Source organism: Podarcis muralis, chromosome 13 (genome assembly GCF_964188315.1).
Source record: "Podarcis muralis chromosome 13, rPodMur119.hap1.1, whole genome shotgun sequence".
NCBI lineage: Eukaryota > Metazoa > Chordata > Lepidosauria > Squamata > Lacertidae > Podarcis > Podarcis muralis.
Window position 1 is genome coordinate 45868334 of NC_135667.1, and position 23620 is coordinate 45891953.

The following is a 23620-nucleotide window of genomic DNA, read 5'->3' on the forward strand; positions in this document are numbered from 1 at the left end:
CCTGGAGGGTATGGAGTTATGTGACCCACCGAGCCAAGGAGATAAGCAACTAGACAACCTTCAGATAACATCTGAAGGCAGCCCTGTATAGGGAAGCTTTTTTAATGTTCAATGTTTTATTATGGTTTTATATAGGCTGGAAGCTGCCCAGAGTGACTGGGGCAACCCAGTCAGATGAAAGGGGAACTGTTGTTGTTGTTGAATAGTATATCCCTATTTTCCTTGGGGAAATCTTGGAGGGTATGCGATATAGATATATAGATATATATTTAATCATTCAAGATCCCTTTCCGTGCAGGAACAGAAGGAGGCAATGGTGTCAGCACCCCCAAAAACAAAGGACAAGACATAACAGGTTCTGGGAAAAATAAGCTCTCCCGAGGCTTCGCCATGCTCCAGGATAGATGAGTTTAGAAACCATAAGGTCATACTCAACTGTCCAGACCAGAAAAAGAATTTGCGCCTATGACCAAAAGGGAGAAATCGGCTGACTCTAAAAACAGTCAAAGGGCTAAAAGTAGAAAATTACCACTTGCAGGAGAACTTAGAAAATTACAGCCGCTGGAGGTTTCAGAACCTTTTACAGGAGGGGCAAACACAAAGGCAAGTTACCTGAGGAGGGAAGAGCAAAGGCGCAAAATACTCTCTAAATATGGGGTCTGCATAAAAGGCGGATCTACACGGATCCTCATGGATCCTCCAGTTTTTTAAAAATAATTCCAACAAATGCAGTGTCAAATCACACCTAGAAGGCACGCCTACAAACTGGACTATAAAAAACGTGGATCCAACAATTTGCCGCGCTGCAGCACCATAAAAACATGGATCCGAGGCACGGATCCTCATGAATTCATATGATTTTTATATTGAAACAAAATAAAAACACCATGCTACTGTAGACCACATCTTAGTCGGTAGGAGGAACCAAAAAAATCACGCATCCACTGTTTCGTGGTGCCGCAATGGCGCAAAAACATGGTTAAAAAACACGGATCCTCATGAATCCTCATGATTTTTGCACTAGATCAGCCCAAACTCACTTTCAAATTACACATCATGTCCAGGGGCACAACATCCACCACAGAAATCACGGATCCATGGCTTCCTGGCCATACCATGGCCCAAAAACGTGGTTTTCAAGAACGGATCCTCATGGATCCTCACACTTTTTGCATTGGGCCAACCCAAACTCACCGTCAAATCACACATCATAGCCAGGGGCACAGCCTACACCACAAAAAACTCAGATCCACGCCTGCCTGGCCACGCCCTAGCCCAAAAACGTGGTTCCGAAGCACGGATCCTCATGAATCCTCATGATTTTTGCACAAGATCAACCCAAAGTCACCATCAGATCAAACATCATGGCCATGGGCACAGCATCCACCACAAAAATCACGGATCCATGGCTTCCTGGCGAAACCGTGGCTCAAAAACGTGGTTTTCAAGAACGGATCTTCATGGATCCACACGCTTTCTGCATTGGGCCAACCCAAACTCACCGTCAAATCACATATCATAATAAGGGGCACAGCCTACACCACAAAAAACTCGGATCCACGCCTGCCTGGCAACGCCCTGGCCCAAAAACGTGGTTCCGAAGCACGGATCCTCATGAATCCTCATGATTTTTGCACTAGATCAGCCCAAAGTCACCATCAGATCAAACATCATGGCCAGCAGCACAGCATGCAACACAAAAATCACGTATCCACGGCTTCCTGGCGAAACCGTGGCCCAAAAACTTGGTTCCGAACCACAGATCCTCATGGATCCTCATGTTTTTTGCATCGGGCCACCCCAAACTCACCGACAAATCACACATCATGTCCAGAGGCACAGCCTGCACCACAAAAATCACGGATCCACGGCTTCCTGACCATACCGTGGCCCAAAAACGTGGTTTTGAAGCACGGATCCTCATGGATCCTCACGCTTTCTGCATTGGGCCAACCCAAACTCACTGTCAAATCACACATCATGCCCAGGGGTACAGATTACACCACAAAAAACTCAGATCCACGGCTTCCTGGCCACTCCAAGGCCCAAAAACGTGGTTCCGAAGCACGGATCCTCATGGATCCTCATGTTTTTTGCATCGGGCCACCCCAAACTCACCGACAAATCACACATCATGTCCAGAGGCACAGCCTGCACCACAAAAATCACGGATCCACGGCTTCCTGACCATACCGTGGCCCAAAAACGTGGTTTTGAAGCACGGATCCTCATGGATCCTCACGCTTTCTGCATTGGGCCAACCCAAACTCACTGTCAAATCACACATCATGCCCAGGGGTACAGATTACACCACAAAAAAACTCAGATCCACGGCTTCCTGGCCACTCCAAGGCCCAAAAACGTGGTTCCGAAGCACGGATCCTCATGGATCCTCACGCTTTTTGCATTGGGCCAACCCAAACGCACCATCAAATCACACATCATGTCCAGGGGCACAGCCTGCACCACAAAAAACTCGGATCCACGGCTTCCTGACCATACCGTGGCCCAAAAACGTGGTTTTGAAGCACGGATCCTCATGGATCCTCACGCTTTCTGCATTGGGCCAACCCAAACTCACTGTCAAATCACACATCATGTCCAGGGGCACAGCTTACACCACAAAAATCTCGGATCCACGGCTTCCTGGCCACTCCAAGGCCCAAAAACGTGGTTCCGAAGCACGGATCCTCATGGATCCTCACGCTTTCTGCATCGGGCCACCCCAAACTCACCATCAAATCACACATCATTCCCAGGGGCAGAGCCTGCACCACAGAAAACTCGGATCCACGGCTTCCTGGCCAATCCATGGCCCAAAAACGTGGTTTTGAAGCACGGATCCTCATGGATCCTCACACTTTTTGCATTGGGCCAACCCAAACTCACTGTCAAATCACACATCATGTCCAGGGGCACAGCTTACACCACAAAAAACTCGGATCCACGGCTTCTGGCCACTCCAAGGCCCAAAAACGTGGTTTTGAAGCACGGATCCTCATGGATCCTCACGCTTTTTGCATTGGACCAACCCAAAATCACTGTCAAATCACACATCATATCCAGGGGCACAGCCTGCACCACAAAAATCATGGATCCACGGCTTCCTGGCCATACCGTGGCCCAAAAACGTGGTTTTAAAGCACGGATCTTCATGGATCCTCACGCTTTTTGCATTGGGCCAACCCAAACTCACCATCAAATCACACATCATGTCCAGGGGTACAGTCTGCACCACAAAAGACTAGCATCCACGGTTATCTGGCAACGCCATGGCCCAAAAACGTCGTTTTGAAGGTCGGATCCTCATGGATCCTAACGCTTTTTTCATTGGGCCAACCAAAAATCAACGGCAAATCACACATCATTTCCAGGGGCACAGCCTGCACCAGAAAAATCACGGATCCATGGCTTCCTGGCCACTCCATGGCTCAAAAACATGGTTTTGAAGCACGGATCCTCATGGATCATGACACTTTTTGCATTGGGGAACCCCAAATTCACCCTTCATTCACATATCTTGTACATAACCACAGATCTGACCACAAACATCATGGATCTACTGCTTCATGGCCCTGGCCAGATGCTACCCTGGATATATTGGCCAATTTTTAGGTGGGTGTGCTGGGATGGAGGAAACAGTGTCGGCTGAATCTCTATCCTTTAAAGATGGGCGTCCAATGGCTGGGCCAGAATAATTTCAGTTTGGTTTGCCAGCTCCCAGCTCTTCATGGGGTGCAATAGTCACCTGTAGCTGCCATCAGGAGTCCTGGTGTGATCCTGGATGCTTCTGTCTCTATGGAGGCATTGGTCACAAATGTAGCCAAACTGGAATTTTTTAATCTATGTCAGGTTAGGCAATCGGCACTGTACCTGTCCCTTTCCAACCTAGCCATGGTGATCCATGCAGTAGTCACCTGTATACAGTACTAGAGTACTTTAACTTGCTATACACCTGAGCCGGGGAGTGCAGGGTTTAAATATGTGTGTGTGTGTGTGTGTGTGTGTGTGTGTGTGAGAGAGAGAGAGAGAGAGAGAGAGAGAGAGAGAGAGAGAGATATGCAGGGCTACCCTTGAGACTGCTCCAGAAACTCCAAATGGTCTAAAATGCAGGTGCATGAGTTCTTACTTGGACTTTGTGGAGAGCCCACATTCAGTTGGTTGTTCATCAGCTGGATTGGCTCCAGGTGGAGTATCAAATCAGGTTCAATGTTTTGGTGCTAATCTTTAAAGCCCTAAACAGTCTGTGACCTTTCTTATCTGTGGGAATTATCTTCCAATACACCCCCATGAGTGTGATGCTCATCTAACAGCAACCTACTGGTGGTCCCTGGCCCAAAACATATCCAGCTGTCCTCAACCAGAGCCAGAGCCTTTTTGGTGGAACACTTTGTCTAATGAGACCAGGGCTCAGTGCAATCTATCTCAGTTCTCTCACTTGTCATGGTGAGTGGGCTTGCACATTCCTATGACCCTTGTGAGTGAAGCCGTTGGGAATCTCGTACTCCCAGCAGGGTCACCCAAGGTGGTAAGGTCAAAGAAAATTAAATATGCTCAGAGTCCTGTAGTGATTTCATGCTCTTTATTGCAGCTTGTAAAACAGTGACTGAATTTTCCCCAAAACCTCAGGCTTTTATATACATTATTTACACAATGAGTCCCGTCTGAATGGCTGGTTCTGCTTCCCTCCTGGAGCCTGATTGGTCTTTCCTGCAAGCCAATCAATTCTTGCATTCTAGGATCCTACTTGCCTATTGTTCTAGGATCCAAGCTTAGTACATAACAGGGAAGGAGCTAGACAAAGAATGAGCCAAGAAGTCCTCAATGGCAGAACAGGCGGGTGATAACAAGCAGTGTGTTACAACGGCTGTGAAGGCGGATGAAGGCTGCATGAGATAGGATCCACCAGTTCGTCGTGACTACTCATGCCATCAGAACAGAGCCCTACTGCGAAGGCTGTGCGTTGGTCAGTGTGCACTGATCTACACACATAAAACAAATTCACGCACAGGCATCTTCCAAAAACCCAACCCAACCCCCCCAAACCCAACCCCCATGGCGATCACTAAATGGCTACAGGGGCAGGAATGTGAAGCCCCTAGTCATGAACCGACACATGGGCGTTCAGTCGTTCTGACTCAAGGAATAAGGCAGTTGAGCAGCTCAGCAGCTGTATCCATGACTGAGCAGCCCTTTTTAGGATCCACTATTCTCACCCCGAAAAGGAGAAGAGGCTGGAAATGGTGCCCTAAACATAGTATGCCTCCCTTTTTCCCTGACTGGATTACCGCGCCCAGGTGGAATCTCTTTTCCCATAGTTTGAATCTATTATTCTGCATCCTAGTCTCTAGAACAGCAGAAAACAAGCTTGCTCCCTCTTCAACATGACATCCCTTCAAATATTTAAACATGGCTATCATGTCACTCCTTAATCTTCTCTTCTCTAGATTAAACAAATCCAGCTCCCTAAGTCTCTCCTCATAGGGCTTGGATTACAGACCTTTTACATTTTGGTCACCCACCTCTGGACATGTTCCAGCTTGACAATATCCTTCTTCAACTGGACACAGTATTTCAGGTGTGGTCTGACCAACCAGAATAGTGTGGTAGCATTCCTTCACTTGATCTAGACACTATACTCCTATTGATGCAGCCCAGAATTGCATTGGCGTTCTTAGCTGCCACATCACACTGTTGACTCATATTCAGCTTGTGGTCAACTAAGACTCCCAGATCCCTTTCACTGGTACTGTTGTCAAGCCAAGTGTCCCCCACCTGTGCATTTCATTTTTTCTATCCAGGTGTAGTACCTTACATTTCTCCCTATTGAACTCCATATTGTTGGTTTTGGCCCAGCTCTCTAGGCTATTCAGGTCATTTTGAATTCTGACCCTGTCCTCTGGTGTATTAGCAACCTGTCAGGGAACTGACATCAGAGACACGGGAGAAGGAGAGGGTCTCAGACTCTGCAGGTGAAGGTCCTAGCACAAGGGGGAGACTCAGCTCGGTGGAAGGGGAAGGAAATACGCGTGACACCAAGAGTCCAGGAGAGCAATGGGAAGAGGAGGTGGAAGGGCTCCGGGATTCTTCCCTGGAAGTCAGTGAAGAGAGCCCAGGCACTCCGCTACCCACGCCCACCCTGCGCAGGAGACTCCCGCGCAATGAGAGGCGGAGACGATTAGGTGTCAAACAGCTTTTATGCTGGCAGAGGTTTAAGAAACGCCCACAGACAGATTCTGTCAGTGACTGAGGCAGTCAAGCGGAGATGGGCTGTGCAGTCCGAAGGATTTAACCAGGCAACCAAGCACCCAAACGGGGTCGGTTTACGCACGAGTAACTCCAAACCACTACACAACCCCTCCCAGTTTGCAGTCATTTGCAAATTTGATTAGCACGCCCTCTATTCCATCATCCAAATCATTTATAAAAATATTGAATAGCACCAGGCCCAGGACAGAACCTTGTGGAACCCCAATAGTCATTTTTTTCCAGGATGAAGGTGAGCCACTGATGAGCACTCTTTGGGTTCAGCCCATCAACCAATTACAAATCCACCTAACGGTAGCTTTGTCTAGCCCACATTTTACTAGTTGTTTTGCAATAATATCATGGGGGACCTTTTCAAAGGCCTTACCAAAGTCAAGGTAAGCTGGTACAAGGGAAAGCAGGATTGTAATTACCGTAAAAATTACTGATCACTTTGGATCAGCAGTCTCAACCTAACCCGCTATGTGGGGAGAGCCATGTGTTCCTTTGGAAGGCAAGTGGAATACAGTGTGATACTTATTCATTCATTCATTTATTTACGGCTATTAGCCCATAAAATATGTACAAACATAAAAAAGCACAAAGGCTTAAAAACCGAAATATCTGACAACAGAAGGTGAACACTGCGATGCAAGGGTGGGTCATTGGGCAGAGCCAAATAACAGGATGGGGCCCGGAGAGCTCCAAGGGACGGTTCACAGAAAAAGGAAAACTGAAGACGAGATCCGACATGCACTCAATACAGTGTGATATACTGACAGTTGTTTTAAAAGATGTAACTGTAACTTAAAATCCAGTATCAGAAAAAAACAAAAATAGATGGTCCCTGTGTGGATAGTCATGGTTGCATGATGGAGCCACCCCAGTGACCATGTGGCCTGATATAAGAGGGTTCTAAAATCAGTCCTGAAAGTAGACTGGTTGAGAATGACACACGCATAGCTTTTGCTCTGCCATTAACAAGGTGAGCTGAAGCAAATTGCCTCCCTTTGGGCTTAGCAATATTTCCTACAGCATTCTTGTTGAAGGGCATTGGAGAGTTAGGTGAGGGTCACTTTTCTGTTTTTCCATCAAGCCCCCGGACAAGAATGCCACGGCATCAGCCCCAAACACTCAGTCTCATAACAAAAAATACTCAACGGAGTTAGGGCTGAGGGTAGGGGAAGTACAATCATGATCTTTCCAGTCCTCTAGAAGCTGAACCTTTTGGTCATTGTGGTCATGGAGCCAAATATCTGTTCCCAAGTTTAAAGATCTAAACAAGTAAAGAACAAGCTTGCCCTTTGCATGCAAAAGCCCTGAAATTCAGCCCATTGGGCAACGGATCATGGGGCTGGGAGGAGGGAGGTAAGGACTAGCACCTTCTCTGCCCTCCACCTCCAATTTGAGAAGCTGAATGTTTATAAAGGCACTTAGCCGATTTCTGCCACGGAAATTCTGAACAGAAACACTCTGCAGGATCAGCTCCCAAAAGAAACTGCTCTATGGTCTCTGTGTTGGGAAATGGGAACAGATCTTGCTCATCACCAACCTTTCCTCCACAAATCAGTATCACTACAAGGCTGAACTGAACAGCTTGCTCCAGAGTTTTAAGAGATACGATTCTGTGGTGTAGTGATTAAGAGGGGTGGACTCTAATCTGGTGAGCTGGGTTCGCTTCCCCGCTCCTCCACATGCAGCTGCTGGGTGACCTTGGGCCAGTCACACTTCTCTCTGAACTCTCTCAGCCCCACCTACCTCACAAGGTGTCTGTTGTGGGGGTGGAAGGGAAAGGAGATTTTTAGCCACTTTGAGACTTCTTCAAGTAGAGAAAAGCAGGATATAAAAACTAACTCCATAAATAAGAATTCTACGGAAAAGGACCATCCCTGCCATGATGATGAAAACTATATGTTTGGATTTTGCTGTATTATACCAACCTGTGGAATATGACACTTTGCAGTTTCAAAATCTATTTGGCCACAGTGGATTGACAGTCTGGACACACGAAAACCTCTGGAAGATCTTTTGAATCAATGCCTATGTGAAAGCAGTGGTACCAGTCCTTGCAGTTTCCTTCACAGTAAACCATAGTTAGGTCACCACTGGGCCTCCTGCACCCTTCCTTCAAGAAACATAGTGGCCAGCAGCCTTCAAACAAGGAAGGTAAAATATCTGAGCAATAGGTTGCCCATCCCTCTGGGCAAGGTCGAGACACAGTAATATAACTCTCGTTCAAGATTTGTCTCTTCTTGGGAGGAACAGCATCAATTTCCACTTGAAAATATTTGTCTTGTCTTTCAAAATAGTTTTTCCTACAGTACTGTATTATTTCTTTTGCAATCCAGGGTCTAATGGCAGCTGTCAGGGAACTGACATCAGAGACACGGGAGAGGGAGAGGGTCTCAGATTCTGCAGGTGAAGGTCCTAGCACAAGGGGGAGACTCAGCTTGGTGGAAGGGGAAGGAAATACGCGTGACACCAAGAGTCCAGGAGAGCAATGGGAAGAGGAGGTGGAAGGGCTCCGGGATTCTTCCTTGGAAGTCAGTGAAGAGAGCCCAGGCACTCCGCTACCCACGCCCACCCTGCGCAGGAGACTCCCGCGCAATGAGAGGCGGAGACGATTAGGTGTCAAAAAGCTTTTATGATGAGTTTGGCCTGGCCCAATGCGAAAAGCGTAAGGATCCATGAGGATCCGTGCTTCAAAACTACGTTTTTGGGCCACGGTATGGCCAGGAAGCCGTGGATCTCAGTTTTTTGTGGTCCGGGCTGTGCCGCCGGCGATGATGTGTGATTTGATGGTGAATTTGGGCTGATCTAGTGCAAAAAGCGTGAGGATCCATGAGGATCCGTGCTTCAAAACCACGTTTTTGGGCCACGGTATGACCAGGAAGCCGTGGATCCGTGATTTTTGTGGTGCAGGCTGTGCCCCTGGCTATGACGTGTGATCTGACGGTGAGTTTGGGTTGGCCCAATGCGAAAAGCGTGAGGATCCATGAGGATCTGTGCTTCAAAACCATGTCTTTGGGCCATGCCGTTGCCAGATAACCGTGGACCTGAGTTTTCTGTGCTGCAGGCTGTGCCCCTGGACATGATGTTTGATATGACAGTGAATTTGGGGTGGCCTAATGCAAAAAGCGTTAGGATCTGTGCAGATCCGACCTTCAAAACCACGTTTTTGGGCCATGCCGTTGCCAGATAACCGTGGACCTGAGTTTTCTGTGCTGCAGGCTGTGCCCCTGGACATGATGTTTGATATGACAGTGAATTTGGGGTGGCCTAATGCAAAAAGCGTTAGGATCCGTGCAGATCCAACCTTCAAAACCACGTTTTTGGGCCACGGTATGGCCAGGAAGCCGTGGATCCATGATTTTTGTGGTGGATGCTGTGCCCCTGGCCATGATGTTTGATCTGATGGTGACTTTGGGCTGATCTAGTGCAAAAATAATGAGGACCCATGAGGATCCGTGCTTCAAAACCACGTTTTTGGTCCATGGCGTTGCCAGATAACCGTGGATCCGAGTTTTTTGTTGTGTAGGCTGTGCCCCTGGACATGATGTGTGATTTGACGGTGAGTTTAGGGTAGCTCAATGCAAAAAGCGTGAGGATCCATGAGGATCCGTCCTTCAAAACCACATTTTCGGGCCATGGATTTACCAGGAAGTCATGGATCCGTGACTTTTGTGGTGTAGGCTGTGCTCCTGGCTATGATGTGTGATTTGACAGTGAGTTTGGGGTGGTCCAATGCAAAAAGCGTGAAGATCCATGAGGATCCGTGGTCCGGAACCACGTTTTTGGGCCACGGTATGGCCAGGAAGCCGTGGATCCGTGATTTTTGTGGTGGATGCTGTGCCCCTGGACATGATGTGTAATTTGACAGTGAGTTTGGGTTGGCCCAATGCAAAAAGCGTGAGGATCCGTGAGGATCCATGCTTCGAAACCACGTTTTTGGGCCATGGAGTGGCCAGGAAGCCATGGATCCGTGATTTTTGTGGTGGATGCTGTGCCCCTGGCCATGATGTGTGATTTGACAGTGAGTTTGGGTTGGTCCAATGCAAAAAGCGTTAGGATCCATGAGGATCCGTGCTTTGGAACCACGTTTTTGGGCCATGAAGTGGCCAGGAAGCCGTGGATCCGAGTTTTTTGTGGTGCAGGCTGTGCCCCTGGGAATGATGTGTGATTTGACGGTGAGTTTGGGTTGGTCCAATGCAAAAAGCGTGAGGATCCATGAGGATCCGTGCTTTGGAACCACGTTTTTGGGCCATGGAGTGGGGAGGAAGCCGTGGATCCGAGTTTTTTGTGGTGTAAGCTGTGCCCCTGGGAATGATGTGTGATTTGATGGTGAGTTTGGGTTGGCACAATGCAGAAAGCGTGAGGATCCATGAGGATCCGTGCTTTGGAACCACGTTTTTGGGCCATGGAGTGGCCAGGAAGCCGTGGATCCGAGTTTTTTGTGGTGTAAGCTGTGCCCCTGGACATGATGTGTGATTTGACGGTGAGTTTGGGTTGGCCCAATGCAAAAAGTGTGAGGATCCATGAGGATCCGTGCTTCGGAACCACGTTTTTGGGCCATGGCATTGCCAGATAACCGTGGATCTGAGTTTTTTGTGGTGCAGGCTGTGCCCCTGGGAATGATGTGTGATTTGACGGTGAGTTTGGGTTGGCCCAATGCAAAAAGCGTGAGGATCCATGAGGATCCGTGCTTTGGAACCACGTTTTTGGGCCATGAAGTGGCCAGGAAGCCGTGGATCCGAGTTTTTTGTGGTGCAGGCTGTGCCCCTGGGAATGATGTGTGATTTGACGGTGAGTTTGGGTTGGTCCAATGCAGAAAGCGTGAGGATCCATGAGGATCCGTGCTTTGGAACCACGTTTTTGGGCCATGGAGTGGGGAGGAAGCCGTGGATCCGAGTTTTTTGTGGTGCAGGCTGTGCCCCTGGGAATGATGTGTGATTTGACGGTGAGTTTGGGTTGGTCCAATGCAAAAAGCGTTAGGATCCATGAGGATCCGTGCTTTGGAACCACGTTTTTGGGCCATGAAGTGGCCAGGAAGCCGTGGATCCGAGTTTTTTGTGGTGCAGGCTGTGCCCCTGGGAATGATGTGTGATTTGACGGTGAGTTTGGGTTGGTCCAATGCAAAAAGCGTGAGGATCCATGAGGATCCGTGCTTTGGAACCACGTTTTTGGGCCATGGAGTGGGGAGGAAGCCGTGGATCCGAGTTTTTTGTGGTGTAAGCTGTGCCCCTGGGAATGATGTGTGATTTGACGGTGAGTTTGGGTTGGCCCAATGCAAAAAGCGTGAGGATCCATGAGGATCCGTGCTTTGGAACCACGTTTTTGGGCCATGGAATGGCCAGGAAGCCGTGGATCCGAGTTTTTTGTGGTGTAAGCTGTGCCCCTGGACATGATGTGTGATTTGACGGTGAGTTTGGGCTGATCTAGTGCAAAAATCATAAGGATTCATGAGGATCCGTGCTTCGGAACCACGTTTTTGGGCCAGGGCGTGGCCAGGCAGGTGTGGATCCGAGTTTTTTGTGTTGTAGGCTGTGCCCCTTACTATGATATGTGATTTGACGGTGAGTTTGGGTTGGCCCGATGCAGAAAGCGTGTGGATCCATGAAGATCCGTTCTTGAAAACCACGTTTTTGGGCCACGGTTTCGCCAGGAAGCCGTGGATGCGTGATTTCTGTGGTGGATGTTGTGCCCCTGGACATGATTTGTAATTTGAAAGTGAGTTTGGGCTGATCTAGTGCAAAAATCATGAGGATCCATGAGGATCCGTGTTTTTTAACCATGTTTTTGCGCCCCTGCGCCCCCCCCCGAAACAGTGGATGCGTGATTTTTTTGATGCTTTCTACAGAGTAAGACATGGTCTACAGTATCATGGTGGTTTTATTTAATTTGAATGAAAAAATCATATGAATTCACGAGGATCCGTGTAGATCCGCCTTTTACCTTTTTCCTAAATATGGGACCTCCTAGTCCTGCCTTTGTGATCTAGCAAGTCTCACACAGGGAGCTGAAGTGCCGAAAAAAATGGAGATAGGAATATATTTTCCTCCATTACATTTCCTGCTCTTCGGATGTGGCCGTATGAGGTGGAGCCATAATATGCTGTCTAAACATGTTCTTAGCCTTTTTTTAAAAACAACAACACACACACCCTGAAATGTGAATTTCAGCATTGCTAAGGATGCTAACAGACTGCTGACTCCTGGCACAACCCGATCGTTACTCTTCTGTCATAAACGGCTAGCAGAATCCCAACTGGTGCCGGATTAAACCCTGCGGAGGCCCCTAGGCAGTCAAAATCTTGGGGGGTCCCCTCACAAACTTTAGGAGAGAAGAAAGCTTGATTGACACTTTCTTTCAAGATCAGTATTTCAAAATCAATTATGATTTTGATCCGTTGTCCCAGCGCCCACAGGCCAGTGCCTAATCTGCCTACAGTCATACCTTGGGTTACAACCACTTCAGGTTGCGTTTTTTCGGGCTGCGGACCGCCGAAACCCGGAAGTACCGGAACAGGTTACTTCTGGATTTTGGCGGTGGCGCATGTGCATTAGCGCTAAATTGCACTTTGCGCATAAGCGCCGTATCGCAACCCACGCGTGCACAGACGCGGGTTGCGAACGTGCATCCCACACGGATCACGTTTTCAACCTAAGCATCCACTGTATCTGGTAAACGGGCACTGATCCCGACCAACTTTCCACATTACGGCCACATCCACGCACCAGGGAACTCTGGGAATTGTAGTTCTGTGAAGGAAATCAATGCAAAATGACTCCTTCCATCCGTGGCAAAGGACTCCTCTCAGGCAATGCTCCTTTCCTAGGAGGAAGAGAGCCTGTGGACGTAACCCCAAGCCAGGAAGTTGCTTTTGAAGTTAGAAAATATAGCATATTTTTTATTTTTGGGTGGCAAGACCTAATGGAAGTGGAAAACTCTATATCCAACTTTGTGAAAGGATTCTCTTAGAACAGGCGCAGGCAAACTTGGCCCTCCAGATGTTTTGGGACTGCAACTCCCATCATCCCTAGCTAACAGGACCAGTGGTCAGGGATGATGGGAGTTGTAGTCTCAAAACATCTGGAGGGCCAAATTTGCCTATGCCTGTTTTAAAACAACCCTCAAGTACTACTGCTGAAGGAAGCACGCCCAGTTGTGCACTCAAGAAGGCTCTTCTGACCTTTGGATATGTTAGATCCTGCAGATAATAATAATAATAATAATAATAATAATAATAATAATAATAATAAATTTTATTTATATCCCGCCCTCCCCAGCCGAAGCCGGGCTCAGGGCGGCTAACAACAATAAAATAATACAACATTCTAAAATCATTTCATTATAAAATTAATTCAAATCAAATTGATGGCAACCATTGGACTAGAGTTCTGTGAGGATTACCAAAGGAGGGGGTCAGGTTGTGCCTTGGCCAAAGGCCTGGTGGAACAGCTCTGTCTTGCAGGCCCTGCGGAAAGATGTCAAGTCCCGCAGAGCCCTAGTCTCTTGTGACAGAGCGTTCCACTAGATCGGGGCCACAGCCGAAAAGGCCCTGGCTCTGGTTGAGGCCAGCCTAACCTCCCTGTGGCCTGGGACCTTCACGATGTTTTTGTTTGAAGACCGTAAGTTCCTCTGTGGGACATACCAGGAGATGCGGTCCCGTAGGTACGAGGGTCCTAGGCTGTATAGGGCTTTAAAGGTTAAAACCAGCACCTTAAACCTGATCCTGTACTCCACTGGGAGCCAGTGCAGCTGGTATAGGACCGGGTGAATGTGATCCCGCAGCGAGGACCCCGTAAGGAGTCTCGCCGTGGCATTCTGCACCCGCTGGAGTTTCTGGGTCAATCTCAAGGGCAGCCCCACGTAGAGAGATGCTACTGTTATCAAGAGGGCTATCTCCAAAGCAGTCATACCAGGACTCAATTTTCTCATTGCAGAAAGGTTATTTTGTGGTCCAGTATCAAACGGGCGTCGCCTCAATACGTTCTAATGCTCTGCTTGGACCTAAACTTAATAACTGATGTGGTTGAAAAGCCAAACGCGCATAACCGTAAATCGATGGCTTTCATCCAGCTTGCTTTCAAGCGAATCGAGCGGAACGAAACCAACCAAGCCATTCAGCCAGAGCCAATGGCCTCATCCAGGCCTGTGTGAGAATGGAAGCTTCGGGTCGCAAAGTGACATTTGAGACCCAACCTGGTACAGAGGAAACGTGTCGAAGGAATTTACACTGCCCAACATCCAGAGGGTTTAAATTAGCATCGGAATCCCATATAGTAACTGAGCTCAAGGTTTAGCCAAGTACTGCAGAAATAAAGTTATGGCCTTTTGTTTGGGTCTTTTTTTTAAAAAAAAAAAGCAGAATTTGAATAGCTTTTTCTATGCCAATATTCTTGTTGATCTTTTCAGAAGGTTGAAAATCTATTCCCAAATAGTTAAAAATTGTTACTTGTTCAATAAGCTGCTCATCTAAATACCATTAGTGGAGGGTGTGTCACCATTACCTTCTTTTTAACAATATTCAGAAAATACCCTCACACCCATTTTTTTTCTGGAATAGAATTGTAGGATCATCTGCATCCAATAAAACAGAAATCTTTTTTTGTGGCCAACTTGGAGACGTGATAAGTTAGTGATGACAGAAACTCAACAATACCATTTGTATATAGGTGAAATAGGACAAACAGCTTTAAAATGGCACGGGATCTGTAAAAAGATGGATCTCTGGTACACCGCACTTTCCTGCACGTATTAATATAAAGGTAAAGGTAAAGGTACCCCTGCCCATACGGGCCAGTCTTGCCAGACTCTAGGGTTGTGCGCCCATCTCACTCTATAGGCCGGGGGCCAGCGCTGTCCGGAGACACTTCCGGGTCACGTCGCCAGCGTGACAAGCTGCATCTGGTGAGCCAGCGCAGCACACGGAACGCCGTTTACCTTCCCGCTAGTAAGCGGTCCCTATTTATCTACTTGCACCCGAAGGTGCTTTCGAACTGCTAGGTTGGCAGGCGCTGGGACCGAACAACGGGAGCGCACCCCGCCGCGGGGATTCGAACCGCAGACCTTTCGATCGGCAAGTCCTAGGCGCTGAGGCTTTAACCCACAGCGCCACCCGCGTCCCCGCACGTATTAATATACAAAGTTTTAAAGAAAAAAGGAGCATTTTTTATAGTTAATTAGACCACTTTCCCCCAAAATCCCAAAAGGGAAATGCTGCCTTTAGATCAATAAAAGCTGCATACTATATAAAGCACCTCTGAGGGTTATGTGTTTGTGTGTGTTCATATTGCAAAAACAGCCTAAAAGGTGGGGGGGGGGGGGAATTAAATCATTGCTCCAGAGCTTCTGTTGCAAGCTGTTTCAGAGCTTTTACACAAATAATAATAACATCAACACCCTTTTTAAAAACCACACTCAGAGGTGTTAAATGGTGCTTTAAAACGCGGCCCACACACCTGGCCACTGTTGGTGGCCAATCTGGATTTCCAGAGAGAAAAGGTTTCCTAAACAAAGCATACCTCAGATTGCTCCAGAAGGTCAGTCGAGTTAAATTGCCTCCATGGGGACCTTCCATCCACCCTCCCGAGGCAAATCCATGCTGCAGTTGCAGGCAGAAGACTCAGGTTGCATAAACACGGATGCAAGTGCGAGACAGTTTTGCCCCTACCAAACTAAAAGGTAAAGGGACCCCTGATCATTAGGTCCAGTCATGGCCGACTCTGGGGTTGTGGCGCTCATCTCGCTTTATTGGCCGAGGGAGCTGGCGTACAGCTACCAGGTCATGTGGCCAGCATGACTAAGCCGCTTCTGGCGAACCAGAGCAGTGCACGGAAACGCCGTTTACCTTTCCGCCGGAGTGGTACCTATTTATCTACTTGCACTTTGACGTGCTTTCGAACTGCTAGGTTGGCAGGAGCAGGGACCGAGTGACGGGAGCTCACCCCGTCGCAGGGTTTCGAACCGCCGACCTTCTGATCAGCAACCCTAGGCTCTGTGGTTTAACCCACAGCGCCACCCGCGTCCCCCCTACCAAACTACTAAAGTTAAATTCTGAATCAAACTGGAAGCCCGTCAGTGTGCACGAATCTAGTTTTTAACAGGTCTGTGGTTGTACTAAGGGAAACCTGGGAGAAATGGAGGACAAACGGGAGCAAATTCAACAGGGCCATACACAGAGAGAAGCTGCGATGCTGCAGTGCAGAGCAATAAAGGGTCGAGAATCCTGGAATTCCTATGGAGGAAAAGCTGAAGTCCACCCCATACATTTACACCCCATGCCTTCCCCCCGATGAATCACGGGGAATGTCATTTCTCTCAACAACTTTCAGCACCCTTAACAAACTTCCCTTTCCCAGAATTCTTTGGGTGAAGCCATGATGCTTGATGTGCCATAACAGTGCTTTAAATCATGGATAGGCAAACTAAGGCCCGGGGGCCAGATCCGACCCAATCACCTTCTAAATCCAGCCTGCGGACGGTCCGGGAATCAGCGTGTTTTTACACGAGTAGAATGTGTCCTTTTATTTAAAATGCATCTCTGGGTTATTTGTGGGGCATAGGAATTTGTTCATTCCCCCCCCCCAAAAAAATATAGTCCGGCCCCCCACAAGGTCTGAGGGACAGTGGACCGGCCCCCTGCTAATAAAGTTTGCTGACCCCTGCTTTAAATGTTTGAGTTGGGCGTGACCTACAGCACCCAAATGTGGTAGACAGACCAGGTTCCACGGCATGTTGATACTGATAGCTGGTTTGGCCAACTACAAGATGTTTCACAAAAAGCCTTTCCACATCACTGATACAGTGGTACCTCAGGTTAAGTACTTAATTCGTTCCGGAGGTCCATTCTCAACCTGAAACTGTTCTTAACCTGAAGCACCACTTTAGCTAATGGGGCCTCCCACTGCCGCCGTGCCACCGGAGCCTGATTTCTGTTCTCATCCTGAAGCAAAGTTCTTAACCTGAAGCACTATTTCTGGGTCAGCGGAGTCTGTAACCTGAAGCGTATGTAACCCGAGGTACCACTGTATTCGGGTCTGTTCCCTACTGGCCTGCCTTCTTCTGAGCTCACATGCCACACACAGAACCAAAGAAGCGACTAACCAGAAAGTCTTCTGTACTGTTGCCTGCAGCCCTGCAATAACTTCCAAATTCTGTAAAAATAATGTTCGCAACTATCGGACTGGAATATCGTTCTGGTTTCCCTATTTTAAACAGCGGTGATGGACGTTGTTTGCTTTTTGTGTTTTTGCTTCACAATTAGGAGAGAAGACTGCAATTTATTTCAGTTTCCTTCTGACAATTTTTGTGTTCTTTCACGAAACGCGAAAGCCACTTCTGGGAAATCCAGCTGAATGCCAGGAAACTGCGGGAATTTCGCATTGCAATTTCACGTGATGAAATTCCGGGTGGTATCCTGGCATACAGTTCTTTCCCACCACCTTAGCACAACATGGTAATATACTGATCAAAATGCTGGTTTAGCACAGCTCACAGGGGACTCACCAAGCAGGCAGTTCGGTGGCAGCCTGTGGACCAGTAAAACCGTCTTTGTGGGCCGCATCCGGCCCATGGGCCGCACGTTGCCGACCCCTGAGCCACAGCATCCTATAGACATGTTAACAGTGAGCCAGGAATGCCCCCAAGTGACAGCAGCAGCACTAACAGGCATTCATAGGTTTGGGTTGGAACCAGCGCCGGATTTACGTATAAACTAAACAAGCTATAGCTTAGGGCCACACTCTCTTGGCGGATCCCAAAGAATTTAAAGGGGGGGGGGGACTGGATGTACATTTCCAAAATATAAGATAAAAAACAAATAAAATAAACCCTACTTACAGCAACAGTGTTTTGTGTTGTGTAGGCTCCTATTTGTTATGTGCAAATAGCTTTAGATACCTATTAGGTCAGAAAATCACCATATAACATATATTCAACACAAATAACAGCGACAATTTGTTGTTGACAAAGGACAGCTGGGCATATAAAGGGCCCCATTACATTCAGTAGCTTAGGGCCTCATCAAACCTAAATCCGGCCCTGGTTGGAACAAAACACAAGAATCTTCTAGGATGCTTTTTCTTTTTAGGCAAAGGTTTTGGTGGAGAGAGGTATAGAAAGAAGGCTTTGATCTGCTCATTCCTTCTTCTCAAGTACAGTGGTACCTTGGTTCTCAAACGCAATCCGTTCCGGAAGACCGTTCCAGTTTTGAAACGTTTGAAAACCATTTTCGGCGTTCAGGTTCCGAAACGTTCATCAACGGAGATGTTCAAGAACCGAGGTACCATTGTATTATTTTTATTATTGTTAATCAATTAATTAAATTACTCTACAGCCCCTCATCCGAAGATTACAGGGCGGTTTACAACATAAAAACAAAAAAAACCCACACCATAACAGCAAACTAAAAGAATGACCCGCCATACAGTTTAAAAATCCATAGGTTGTTTAATTAGCGAGAGGCCTGGGAGAAGAGGAATGTTTTTGCCCGGCGCCTAAAGATATGTAACAAAAGCGCCAGGCAAGCCTCCCAGGGGAGAGCACGCCACAAATGGGGAGCTACCACTGAAAAGGCCCTGCTCTCGTATTGGCCCCCCCCCCGACCTCTATTGGAGAGGGCGTATGAAGCAAGGCCTCAGATGACGATCACTGGGTCCAGTCTGTTCATATGAACGGAGGCAGCCCTTGAGGTATTGCAGTCCTGAGCCATTTAAGGCTTCACAGGTCAAAACCGGCACCTTGAATTGGGCCTGGAAACTAACTGGGAGCCAGTGCGGTCGGGTTGGCATTATATGCGCAAACTGCCTTGCCCCGGTGAGCAACCTAGATGCAGAATTCTGCACCCGCTGAAGTTTCAGAACAGTATTCAGAGGCAGCCCCGTGTACAACACATTGCAGTAATCTAACCTAGAGGTTAGCAGAGGCTCTCGTCTCCCATCCCACACATTACTTCTCTTGGTTCAAAGAATAATAAAAAGGACTCAAAATTGTCATGTTGGTTTTTTTAAGAGATCTCGCAGCTTTGCTTCTAAACCCTTTCACTCCATCCAACATGTAGGCAGAAGTGACGCTTTCAATAATCAGAGAGAAACTATCTTTGAGCAAATTAGAAAAAAAAGTTAGATGCCAGTTGTCTGATGGACGACTGAGTTACGCCAACAGTTCACTTCTCATTCTAAGAGCTGCCTTCGAAAGCAACAGGCCACCCACAGTACAACATAGTTATTTGGCTTTTAAAAACACACACTAGAAATATGCCAGTGCTCAAAAAGAAGTCCATTAATATATCTTAAAACTCAAGAGCGAGAGGCATTAGAACCTGTCTTCCTTTTCCACTGTGCGGTGTTCACACCATACATTGAAAGCATATTACTGCCCCAAAATAATTACGGGAACTGTCATCTACCTGTCACAGAACTGTAATTCCCAGCACCCTTAAAGAACTGCAGTTCCCAGGCTACTTTGGGGAAAGTCATGTGTTTTAAGTGCACTTTAAATGTATGATATGTATGCAGCCTCAGTGAAACCGCACCAAGTGTTTTCAAAACACATCATTTCACATTCTGTGCACCTCTTGACTCTTAATTTCATTTTTGCTTATTTCACTTGCTAAGCAGCAACAGCATTCTAAGCATTTAATACGAAAGTCCTCACAATGCCAGAGAGCTAGGACATTATTATTATTCCCATTTTACAGAGAGGAACACTGTTCATGGCCACTGTTTTGTGGCGTGAGTCATAGGTCTCCCACATCCAAGTCCAACGTATTAGGCAACAAACTACAGTGGTACCTCGGGTTAAGTACTTAATTCGTTCCGGAGGTCTGTTCTTAACCTGAAACTAGATAAACTAACAGGAAAAATTTGAAACCTGCAGAACCAAAGATTCACAGAAGACTGGTGTAAATTTACGGACTATCTGAAAAGTAATTGTGATGACCAGATTATGTTTGTAGGTTTGCAAGAAGTTTTGTGAGGTGAATTATTTGAATTATTGCAAAAAGGGATAAAGATGGGGGATTGTTAGTTATGATAATTAAAGGCAATATGAATTGAAGAAATGCAGAAGAAATGATAAGAATGGGCGATCATCAGAGGTGCTGATGGAAGTCCAAAAAGATTGTATAAGATGTGAAGTTCTGTGGTATGCATGATAATTAATATGTTAAAATTAATAATAATTTTTTTTTAAAAGTACTTAATTCGTTCCGGAGGTCCGTTCTTAACCTGAAACTGTTCATAACCTGAACCACCACTTTAGCTAATGGGGCCTCCCGCTGCTGTCGCACTGCTGGAGCATGATTTCTGTTCTCATCCTGAAGCAAAGTTCTTAACCCGAGGTACCATTTCTGGGTTAGCGGAGTCTGTAACCTGAAGCGTATGTCACTTGAGGTACCACTGAACATTCTGGCATCTATTTGCATTCTTTGTTTTACCAGCCTCCTCCAAGCTGGTGCCCCTCCAGATGTTTTCGACTACAATTCCCATCTACCCCGGCTGGTTTTTACTTGCAAAAGGAGCTGCAGGCAGCAGAGCTCTGCCTTTGGTTGGAGCAGTGTACTGTGGGAGTGGGGTGGCCCATTCTTCCTGCTCCCCATTTTCCAGGGGGTGAGGCAGGAATACAAGTTTCTGCGAGTGTTGAGCAGGTACCTGGCTGGCTGCAGAGGTGTGCAAGCCGCTGGGTGGGAGGAGACAGAGAAGAGCATGTGGTTGTGGGCGATCTCCTACCCCAATCAGCCTATGCAATTAGCCATTTATAAGCTGCTCTGATGTTGGTCCCCATATATAAACTGTAGTGATGTATGGAAGTGAGAGCTGGACCATAAAGAAGGCTGATCGCCAAATAATTGATGCTTTTGAATTATGGTGCTGGAGGAGACTCTTGAGAGTCCCAAGGACTGCAAGAAGATCAAACCGATCCATTCTGAAGGAAGTCAGCCCTGAGTGCTCACTGGAAGGACAGATCCTGAAGCTGAGGCTCCAATACTTTGGCCACCTCATGAGAAGAAAAGACTCCCTGGGAAAGACCCTCATGTTGGGAAAGATGGAGGGCACAAGGAGAAGGGACGACAGAGGATGAGATGGTTGGACAGTGTTCTCGAAGCTACCAGCATGAGTTTGACCAAACTGCAGGAGGCAGTGGAAGACAGGAGAGCCTGGCGTGCTCTGGTCCATGGGGTGATGAAGAGTCGGACACGATTAAACGACTAAACAACAACAACAAAGCTGCTCTCACTCCATCATTGCATCTTTTGCTCTAACTTCCCACCCAAATCTGAGACAACCCACCGACCACACACTGTTTCATTCCTGACCCTTTTCCCAACAGCTTCCTTCTCCCCCCATTTCCCAGCGGCTTCCTGATTTACTTTAAATTGCATTTTTTTCGCTTCGTAAGCCACAATGGGGCTCTTTTAGAAATTTATCATGCTGCAACGTTTTGTTTGTTTTTGTTAATCCTTTGGTTGCAGACTGCATGGAAACTGGAGCAAAAAGGAAGGGTTTTATTTATTTCTTTAAATGTCACTGTCTGGCGCAACTGACCGGTCCAGACACTGGAGCAAGTTTTGCAAATCTGGCCAACTTGCAAGGCCAGTGTGCTTGCGAGGCAAATACACTGAGCCTTTGACAAAGCTCTGGGGACCAACAAATGCCTCTCTTTAGTTTCTCGTCTCTATCACTGTTGTTGCTGGCCAAATCGCTATCCTCCTCTTCGGAGGGACAATTGGGAGACCAGCTTGGAAAAATGCTTTTGGAAACACTGATTCCTCTGGAAAAATCCGGTGGTGTGTTGGGGTTTTTATTACGGCTGGACACATGCAAAAAAAGCCTGCAGGGTTGCAAGGCAGAACTGGTGGGTGAAAGAATAAAATCCCCAAACCTCAGGGGCGCAGAAACAAGAGCATTTATTTCAAATGCAGCAGGGATCAGATCTTGCAACTAGAGAAAATCCTCTCTCTCTCTTTTGCTGATGGGGAGGTAGAAGAGAAGCAAGTGTGTGCCCCCCCCCCAGTTACTTTCAAAAACAGCCGCTTCCATCTCCTCCTCCCTTCGCAATTCCAAACCACATCTGGTTCCATTCAGGGTTCTCCTCCCTTCTTTGCAAAACGCAAGCTCGCATACACCCCCCAAATGCCCCAACAACTGCCCAAAACGGGGTGGGGGGGAGGGAAATCGGGGTGGGGTGGGGGAGAAGAGTGCATGCTAACTTTGTGAGGAGCCGACCCCCCCTTCTTTTTTTTTAAAGAGGCAGACCTACAAGTACCTCCTTTCACCACCCCCAACCTCCCGCCCTTCTGAAAAGACGCTGCAAGTTTGGAAGTGGAGGAAAAACAAACACATTTGGCCAACTCAGCCCTACCTGGGAGAAGAGCGCAGAGTCCGAGCTCAATGGTCAGAAGGATGCCCAGGGCGCATCTCAGCAAGCGAGGCCGTGGCGAAGAGGGGGGGCTGGGAAGTTTCATAGCTGGGGGGTGGGACTGATCTCCCTCTTCTCCTTCTTTTGCCTCTTTGCGCACTCTGTCTCTCTCTCTCTCTCCGTGCTGACTCAGGGTCCTTTCCTCCCCTCCTCCTGTTTTGGGAAGGTGATGGGAGGGTAAAGAGACAGGGAGATGGGAGAGAGACAAGGAATGCGCCCCCCCTTCCCAAAAAAAAGAAAAAAGCGCCCCTCCCCTGCCTTCTAAGAATTCAGACGCTGCGTCACGAGCCCCACAGGCTGCCCAGCCAGTTGTGGGCGGAAGGGAAATGGGGGGGGGCGGGGGGAGAGAAGCTTTCTCCAAGACTTCTCAAACTTTTTTCCGCGGTTTGGCAAGCTGGATGTGCGCTAAGAGGAATTGCAACACGTTGCAAGTGAGGCGGAGGGGGACGCAGAGGAGGAAAGGAGAGAGAGACTCTGGTTCCTGTTCTACCCCAAGCCCTTCTTGCAAGAGGGGGGGCGGGAAGCAAGCTCTCTCCCTCTGCCCACCTTAAAAATCAAGAGCATTTCTTCCCACCGCAGCCGCACTTTTCAAAGACACCTCCTTTTCCCTCCCAGCTGCGCTCGGGCATTTTTAAATGGGCGCGATGCTGCGCGCGGGTGCATGTTTTGTCTTGTTAATGCATGCAACGCAAGGAGAGCAGTTTTTGCAAAAGCGGAGATGGCATAGTAGGCTGCCTGGGATTGCATGGCTTGATCAGGTCTCCCTCCACTCAGACCCAAAGTTAATGGACTAGATGTCTTGCAAATAATAAGGCTTCCCCCTCCCGCTCCAGTATTTTGCAATCCTGCATTTTAGGATGATTGGTCACCACCAATTTATTATGTTTAATATGCAACTCAAAGAGCTGCAACGCTCCATCTTTTGGGGTCGTCGTCCCCCCCCCCCCAATTGCGA

General features: G+C 47.7%; 1 protein-coding gene across 1 annotated transcript in view; it reads right to left on the minus strand.

The window, feature by feature from the left end:
• Positions 1–23099, minus strand: part of MRC2 (mannose receptor C-type 2) — a 96178-nt gene extending 73079 nt beyond the window's left edge. The window contains exon 1 of the mRNA XM_077917520.1: positions 22609–23099. Within this exon, the coding sequence (XP_077773646.1) occupies positions 22609–22711 (103 nt within the window). The 5' untranslated portion in view covers positions 22712–23099. The remainder of the gene's footprint in view (positions 1–22608) is intronic.
• Positions 23100–23620: the final 521 nt, after the last annotated feature.